The 9,252-nt window shown below is 37.0% G+C and overlaps 1 protein-coding gene across 1 annotated transcript; it reads left to right on the top strand.

The window, feature by feature from the left end:
- Positions 1-2,605: 2,605 nt before the first annotated feature.
- LOC108288291 (putative olfactory receptor 52P1) lies at positions 2,606-3,709 on the top strand. The gene has a single exon (XM_017507175.1). It carries the CDS (start codon positions 2,625-2,627, stop codon positions 3,612-3,614), a length of 990 nt encoding a protein of 329 aa, XP_017362664.1. The 5' UTR covers positions 2,606-2,624; the 3' UTR covers positions 3,615-3,709.
- Positions 3,710-9,252: the final 5,543 nt, after the last annotated feature.

Raw genomic sequence — 9,252 nt, 5'->3', positions numbered from 1 at the left:
GGCTATGAGTAAGCGAATTTGTAAGAAGACGGAAAACTGTAGGAGAACTGGCATAAACTAAAGAGTTGGGGTGATACAGTGAGCGGGGCCCCTCTACTTCTGTATTCTGAGTTCACGTCCATTATCTGTGTTGAGCCGTCAGTTGAGCAGAGACCACATTCACTGGTAAATCAAATTTATGCCATATAAACCATAGCTGAGTGCATTCGATTTCGCTGAAAGCAATCAGAAAAGCTGTTTTCCAAATGATTGTTACATAGCTCTAGAAGGCACACAGAAAAAAATTATGAAGAACTTGTGTTTATAGTTTATCAACAAGGTTTCCCTATAATGGAGCAAACGAGATTGAATGTAAACTAGTTACTCATATAAACATGTATGTTAAGACAAGATTCTAGCTGGTTAAGAAAATTGTAGTGAAGATTTGGCATTGGATATAAGATATTTTCCTATTAAAATGAAAGTAATGATAATAAATGACACTTGTTCAGCACCTTCTGTTGACCACACATTGTAGTAGGTACCTTTATTTAGATTCTCACCAGCTTGTAAAGTGTTATTTCCTTTTTGCTTATTAGAAAACTGTAAGGTTCTAGAGGAAAATTGACTCATTCAAAGCAACACTGAATATGAGGTAAACACAAAGATTGGTTCTCAGTTTTGTGGGTTCCAATGCCTACATTTATTTTAACCACTACGCTTTGCTGCTTTAAAATCCCCAAGATTTTATACCTCTGAAATAGCCTGCCTCTTCAAAGAATACATGAAGGCAATCATGCGATCTGGCATACATTCTTACCTGAATATTAGGTGGAGGTCTGGAAAGTGCAAACCGTATCAGTAATGGTCACACGTTTGATCAGATCCTGAGTTTCCCCTTAATGTATTTCTCTCTGGGAAAGATAAGCCTCTAGCTGAAATTGATTGGAATCTTATATCTTTGCTGCCTCTGCCTTCCGAAGAATAAGTTCACAGAGCAGTGTATGCAAGACCCATCATGCACACCCCCGTTTTGAGGAGTTTAACCCTCTATTTCCTGGAACTTGTATCATTCATTGACTCTGAGCTGTGATCAGATTAACACTGTCACCAAGCTCCTCTTCTTCAGTTAGTTCCTAAGTCTCTGAAAAGAAAAAAACAATAGTTGATCTTGTTCACCAACATACTTGGGCTTTCTGCTGTGGTTTAGCCTTTTAAATCCATTTACATGCCAAAATAGGAACATCTGTGTGGTTAAAGAATGGAGAGGCCTCTTCAAATGTATGTTCTCAGTGACTAACTATGCAGAGTAGCTGGTCTGTTAAGAAACAGGAGAGTTTAACTCTCCTCCCACCTAACATGTACACACCCAGACAGAGAAGGATATGGCAAAGAGTTGATTCTCCTTTGATAACTATATTCCAACTCCCCACATTTCCTGGCTTCTTTGTATTGATCATCACAGTATCTCCAGCTTTAAAAATAAGGCTAGTTATATGTGAGACAAATGTTAAATATCTGTGGTTGGACACATGGATATAAACTTCCAGGCAGTAAAGTTCTCATATCCATCTTGAAAACTTTTAGCTAAAATGATTTCTCAACTTTTATCCCAATGATTGCTCCTCTGTTTATTCCCATCACCATGAACCCACATACTCTGCATAATTCCTTGTAGCTTAAGTACCACTTGCTGTGGATTGTTTCTCCTTAGGGGCTGGGGTACTGGAAAGGTCAGGTAAATTAGAGAATAGCATACTTTTTTTTTTTTTGTTCTTCCATAAAAAGACATTAGTCATCACTGCCAGGTAAAGTCAAAGTACTCTTGTAAAATCACTTCTTGCCACTGTGGAATGGTAACATTGAGAAGGATTTGACTATGCCCTGTCTTAGAAATCACCAGGTACTGCAGATGGAATGTGAATAAAGGATTGACCAAGAAGTGGGCTGAAAAAGCTTGGAATTTTCAGTTTCAGAAATAGAATGAAGTCCAAAAGAGTTACCTTCCACATTTTGGGGAAAGGATAGCTGAAGTATCTTATAAAATTTCAGAAGAAGATTGAGCGGATATATGTGAAAATATATTTATAGCTTAGTAAAAAGACTGGAAGCAACTAGGGTAATATTAAGTTCAAAAATAATTACTGAGCACAGGGTCCCAAATTAGAACCTATTCCAACTTAAAGGACAAGAAAAAAAAATGTCCAAGATTACCCAGTGTACTGTGTTTGTTGTTTGTGTCACTAAACAGATAGTCACACCTAATCTTTTCTTATACTCCATAAGAGAGGGAGAGAGAGAGAGAGAGAGAGAGAGAGAGTATGTATTCAAGTATATTCCTATAGCCTTGGCTAGAAGAAAATTCTAGTTTGTCTGAAGGCTTATTTGAGCCCTTTCTCACATTCATTGTATTTAATAAGCATTATATATCAGGTATATTCAAAGGTCTTTGGAAATCTTTAGAAATATTTACCCACATAATTCTCTTACCTGTGGGGAATAGATATGATTAGTATTGCTATTTTAGATGAAGCTTTCTAAACGTGATATAGCTAGTAGGTGTTACTGTAGTCTCATTCCTATCTCTCTTCTATCTTGTTCCTCCAGGTAATGTGATACCATGTGGAGGTTTCTGACCATAGAGAATGTCCCACACTTTTGGGCACAACATGGAATCTCCTAATCATACTGACGTCGACCCTTCTGTCTTCTTCCTCCTGGGCATCCCAGGTCTGGAACAATTTCACCTGTGGCTCTCACTCCCCGTATGCTGCTTAGGCACAGCCACAATTGTGGGCAACATAACTATCCTAGTTGTTGTTGCCACTGAACCAGTCTTGCACAAGCCTGTGTATCTTTTTCTGTGCATGCTCTCAACCATAGACTTGGCTGCTTCTGTCTCCACCGTTCCCAAGCTACTGGCCATCCTCTGGTGTGGAGCCGGACATATATCTGCCTCTGGCTGCCTGGCACAGATGTTCTTCATTCATGCCTTCTGCATGATGGAGTCCACTGTGCTGCTGGCCATGGCCTTTGATCGTTACGTGGCCATCTGCCACCCACTCCGCTATGCCACAATCCTCACTGACACCATCATTGCCCGCATAGGGGTGGTAGCTGTGGCGCGAGGGTCCCTGCTCATGCTCCCATGTCCTTTTCTCATTGGGCGTTTAAACTTCTGCCAAAGCCATGTGATCCCACACACATACTGTGAGCACATGGCTGTGGTGAAGCTGGCCTGTGGAGACACCAGGCCTAACTGTGTGTATGGGCTGACAGCTGCACTGTTGGTCATTGGGGTGGACTTGTTCTGCATTGGTCTTTCCTATTCCCTCATTGCACAAGCAGTTTGTCGCCTCTCATCCCATGAAGCTCGGTCCAAGGCCCTAGGGACCTGTGGTTCCCATGTGTGTGTCATCCTCATCTCTTACACACCAGCCCTCTTCTCCTTTTTTACACACCGCTTTGGCCATCATGTTCCACTCCATATTCACATTCTTTTGGCAAATGTTTATCTGCTTTTCCCACCTGCTCTTAACCCTGTGGTATATGGAGTTAAGACCAAAGAGATCCGTGAAAGAGTTATCAGGGTGTTTCAAAGTGGGCAGGGAACCAGCATCAAGGCATCTGAGTGACCCTGGAGTATAGAAGGGACTTAATCCAAAATAAAAGAAACTTTTTAAGATAAAGAATCCTCAGTATGTGAGACCAGAAAGAGCTTTTAAGAGGGGGATAATGTCTTCTGCAGAACCTTCTAGGCCATTTCCAAGAATGATAAATCACAGAGAAGGGCATTCTTTCTTTCCTTTCAGGGAAGTGTAAACAAGGGAAGATTCCTGGAACCTGGGTAACGTGCAGATATTGAAAACAACCCACTATGTTCTGGCGGGTTTCTACCCTGCTGCAGTTTAGAAGAGTCCCTGCATAGCCATAGGATCTCTTCTCACTTCCTGACACTTTCCCAATATTCTAGGCATGGATTTCTAATTTTGTGCCTTATGATACAGCAGCTATCTTACCAGCTGCAAGGATCAGAAGACAAGACAATATAGTCACAGTTAAAGAAGTTAGAGCTGCCAAAGATTTATTGAGCTTTTGCATAAACCCTGTATTTCTCCGCTAGAGCTTCAAACCAAGAGGAGAAAAAAGATCCACCAATATCCACAATATTACTTAGTGGCAGAACAAGTGCTTGAAACTGGAATCCTTTAGTATAAACAATAGGGCTTCTATGAATGAGGGCACAAGAGAGGTTAGAAATAACTCTTCATTTCTAGACATCTTCTATCTATCTCACAGATACACTTCTGTCTCCAGCCTCTTGGGAACCAACCTAAGTCTGGATGATCTTGGATATCATCCCTCACAAGCAGTTTCCAAATATTCTTATACATACATACGATGGGAGGACCTTTCAGAAGCCATTGACTTATCCCTTGAACCTGTAAGAAATGGTCACTTACCCAAACCACTCAGAATGGAAATTCTTAACTACTAAATTATTCATTATGTATGAATTCATCTCTTATGTATGAATTCACCTATTATTCATTATGTATGAATTATTCATTATGTGTGAAACAGGCTACTATACATACTGAGCTTTCTGTCCACTCTCCGGCCCTGTCCATCCCACCAAATAGCTTCAGACGATTTATCAAACACATTCTCTTGACAAATTAGCACTTTCAATTTTGAGTTCGCTAATGGTACACATTTTTTGCTTGTCAACTGTTCAGTATGCCATCCTACCCTGTTAGGTAGAGGGAATATAAAGCTACCTTGTGGAAATTCACAGACACTCCCATCCTTGGCAAGTATCAGTCCTGGGGTTGAAAGCCAATGTCCAGCTCTTCAAAGCTCTCAGGCTCTGTCAGGAATATAAGTGCTTCATTGGGATACTTCAAATATGTTTGGATAAACAGTGTGCAAATAATGAAATTCAATAAAGTAGGCTGAACACTGTCTATTTTTCAAAGAAAAAATAATCATCACTTTTTATAGGGAGAGTACTAGTATATGGGCTGACACTGGTTCTAATTTTTTTATTCTAATCCTCAAATTGAGATATCCTTAATAGATTTTTAAGAATTATATACAATGCCAGATATAATATGCCCCTAAAGTAAAATAAATAAATTATATAAAAAAATAATTATATACAATTCAATTATATAAAAAAAGAATTATATACAATTCTAAACACTACAGTTTATCAACTAAATTACTTTTGTGTTCTTCAAATTAGCAATCTTTCTAACACAGAAACCTACAATCCCAACTCTGTAAGAATCTTATACTATGTCATGGGTTTCTATACTTTGTAGAACGTTTCTAAGGTATATTGTAAGCAATATACTTGTAATCACTGCTTGTTCATAACTTCTCTCTTTAACTTTAATCTCAATGCTAGATGTGTATGTGTTTACCTTTTATGATTTTCAATAATAAGTTTTTATCATGATCAACCCCCTATATACCTCCTGCCACTCATGTTTGTAATATTACATTAATTTCAATTCCATAAAAAATGAAATGACTAGGAGTAAATTATCTCCAATTCTAATCCTCATATAAACTTTTAATATGTATAGCCATTATTTTCTCCCTTTTATTTCCTCCTTTCTTGCTATATTTATTTATTACTAATTTCATTTTCTTCTCAAGAAAGTTTCTTACAATATGCCCTTGAAAGCCCAGACCCTCAGTCACTTCTTGCATTTCTTCAGTTTATAACCTGTTTGAATTTACTGGCACCTTTGCCCCAAAGAAAAATTTTACTTAACCTTAGTGATTTTTTAAAAATGAAAGTTCATGAAACATATTTTTGGAACTAGTTTTTGCTGCATTCTTATGTCCTATCATTTTCTTACATTACAATCTAAGTTCAACCAGAAGTTGATGTTTCCAGAGAAATATCTGTCATCAAAGTCAGCAGTCACCATTTTTAACTGAACTACCTTAAATTGTGTTGTATTGTGACCTACTTCTCCAAAGTCTATCTACTGTGATTTCCATGATCTCACACAATCCCAGCTTTTCTTCCATGTTTCTAATGTTTTTCATCCTCTTCTCCTTATTTTATTTTTAATGAACCTGACTTAAATGTTGATGTTTCGCAGAGATTCATCTTTGACTAATTTCTCATTCATTCCAATCTAAGTCCATAGCAATGGGGGCTATGAAAGGAAGAGCTGAAAACCCAGAAGTGTCAAGGCAGAGGTCTTCCTGCAGGAGAAAGCACCTACATATCTATTTGGAAAACTCTGGGCTCCTTATTGCACTAGGAAACTTCTTTTGCCCTTTCATTTCTTTAAATTATGACTGATGGCATGCTTAACTAATTCCTTCCCACTGTCATTATCTCTTGATTCTGATGATATTATCTTGAACTCAACTTGATTATAAGGAGACTTCAGATTATGTTAGTATTTAGAATCTATTCCTTGTAAGATTAAGTAGTGGGTAATTGTTTTTGTGTGTATAATACTACTTAGCATCATTTTTTCCCCGGCTTTTTCTTGGTTTGGTACGACTGGGTATTGGACTCCAAGGATGGTACATAGCCTAGTGGGTAGGGGCAAGCAACAGAGCTCACCCTACTGACGTGATTTAACACAGGAATAAATCCATGACTTAAGTTGGTGGCCTGTGTGTCTGCTCTTATATTAGAAATATTGAGAAACAGGCATATTTCTCATTGGTGTTGCTTAGCTGGTAGAAAGTAAATCTGGAAATGTCAGTTGCCTTTTAGCAATCATTTAAAAAGAATCTGTCTGTGGGCAAATACAGAATAAAGCAGAAACAAATAATGTAAAAATATAATAGCTAATAATATTATTTGAACACCTGGAGTCAGCAGTGATTAAAGATGTTTCTACTGCGATGTACTTTATTTAACAGAACATTTAAATTTATATTCTTGCTTGAAGTATTTTGAGTTAGACTTTAACATTAGGTTGGTGCAAAGGTAATTGCAGTTTTTGGCATTTAAAAGTAATGGCAAAAACCGTAATTACTTTTGCACCAACCTTAACATATCCCCGGAGAATAGGAACTCTTGAGCCCATCACTCAATCAAGAGCTCAGCCACAGGAGCAGAAACAGACCCAGACTCTCTCTCCCATTCTTTGAGGGACAGCAGATAAAAATTGTATTGATACAAGTCTATTAATTTCCAAATGTCTCACAGAACTCACAACTGCCTTCAGATTCCATTTTATACAGTAGGCCCTAAGCAAGAGTAAATAAATGAAAAAAAAGACTGATTAATAGAAAGTCTCCAAACTGAAGCACTGAATTAAAAAGTAATGAAAGAAACAGAACATGAAGCATGAAATACTTGTAGGACAGAGACAAGAATATTTGCATACAGGTAGTTGGGTTTTTGGAAGGAAATGAGAGGAAAAATTAGGCAGAAATACATATTTTAAGAGATGATGACAAAGAAAATTCTGAAACTAATAAAACACCTTAATTCATAGTTGTAAGTAGTTTAGCAAACTTTAGTGGATTAAAGACAAATAAAATCCACGTTAAACACACTAGAGTTGAATTAGAGACATTTTATTGAATTGCTGAAAGTCAAAGGCAAATAAAAAAATGTTTAAAGCAGTCAGGAAATGTGCATTAGATTTTCAAATGAATTAACTTGAGACTAACGGTTAATTTAGCAACACAAATGATTAAAACATGTCACTGTTTTTTAACTTCCGAGTGGTGAAAAAAATAACTTTCAACTATAAAGCTATAGCTAGGAAACGCACACTTTAATCACGAAGGTGAATTGAAGACAAATGAACAGTCAAAGGCTTGATCATAGAGGGTACACTTTAGGAAAAAAAGGCAATCGCTATATGCCTGATAGCTGACGGAAGGGTGAAGGCAGCAAACCACCATGGCATGTGTGAACCTATGCAACAATCCTGCAAGATCTGCACATGTACCCAGAACTTAAAGTGTACCTTACACTTAAAAAAAAAAAAAGAGAAAGAAAAAAGGAAAATAATACTCCATTCTTTTTAAAAAATACTTATTAGAAAATTTAAAATGTACACATTCAGTCATCAAAAAAAGGAATAATAGAAATTGTAAAAAAAAGTTAAGCTAAAGAAGCTCATATGTTCTGCTTATCAAAGCACATGGGATATTGCTAAAATGTATAATTTACAGTATATTCTAGGAAAAAAGAAAGCATGACAAATGAACATGTGCCCATTTGAGGAGGTCAGGAAAAAAGGATATTGCTTCCAGAGATAAGAGGATAAAGAAAATAATAAATTTAAATTCATGTATAGATTTTTTTAATATTTGAAAGTATTTACTCTATTTTTCTCTTATTTCTCTCCTCTTCTCTCTTGAACCCATTTCAAACAGGTTATCACCTCCTCACACTATGCAAACCACTCTTACTAAGATCACCAGCGATCTCCTTAATCCAATGATAATTTTTTAATCTTCATTGAACTTTGGCCGTTGGTGATTTTGACACAGATGATTACTCTCTCCTCCATGAAATTCTTTCTGTACCTGCCTTTCAGCGCAGCTGAATATTCCTTCTCAGTGTTTGATGGGGCTTACTATTATCTCCTAGCTCTTTCAATAGTAGACAGACTTTACTCAGTACTCATACTTTAAACTGCTGCTTTATCTATACTCACTTATTTGGTTTTTAAAAGCCCCATATTTTTAAATGTCATCTATATGTTGATGACTCACAAATACATGTCTTCAGGAAAGACCTCTCCAGTTGCCTAATAGCTTGCATGTCTTATAGGCATATTAAATAAAACGTTAAAAATTGAGCTTCTGCCTATTCCAGACTATTGCTCATTTCAGTAAATTTGTATTCCTCTAATTGCCTATCTGAAGAAAAACTTAGTGTTATTTTTTAATTCTTCTCATTTTCTCACACATCACATGCCATCCACCAGCAAATTACTCTCTCTACTTTCAAAATGTAGTCAGACTCTGACACTTCTCACCACTTACACTGCTATCTTGTACATCGAAATCATCAAGATTTCTCATCAGAATTACTACAATAGTCTTCTAGATGTGTCTGCTACTTTTCTTGCTTTTTTACAAACCGAAACTTTATTAACAACACATCATCCAGAGATATCTTTCCAAAACAAAAGTCAATAAATATTACTCTCTGGGAGGCTGAGGCAGGAGAATCGCTTAACCCAGGAGGCGAAGATTGCAGTGAGCCAAGATCGCACCATTGCAATCCAGTCTGGGAGACAAGAGAGAAACTCCAGTTAAAAAAAA

Source organism: Cebus imitator, unplaced genomic scaffold, assembly GCF_001604975.1.
Source record: "Cebus imitator isolate Cc_AM_T3 unplaced genomic scaffold, Cebus_imitator-1.0 Scaffold370, whole genome shotgun sequence".
NCBI lineage: Eukaryota > Metazoa > Chordata > Mammalia > Primates > Cebidae > Cebus > Cebus imitator.
Note: the sequence above shows the minus strand (reverse complement) of the source record. Positions and strands in the feature narration are given on the sequence as shown.

What these genes read in the sequence shown, in the direction of transcription:
- LOC108288291 (XM_017507175.1), top strand. Translation starts at nt 2,625, where the DNA reads ATGTCCCACACTTTTGGGCACAACATGGAATCTCCTAATCATACTGAC.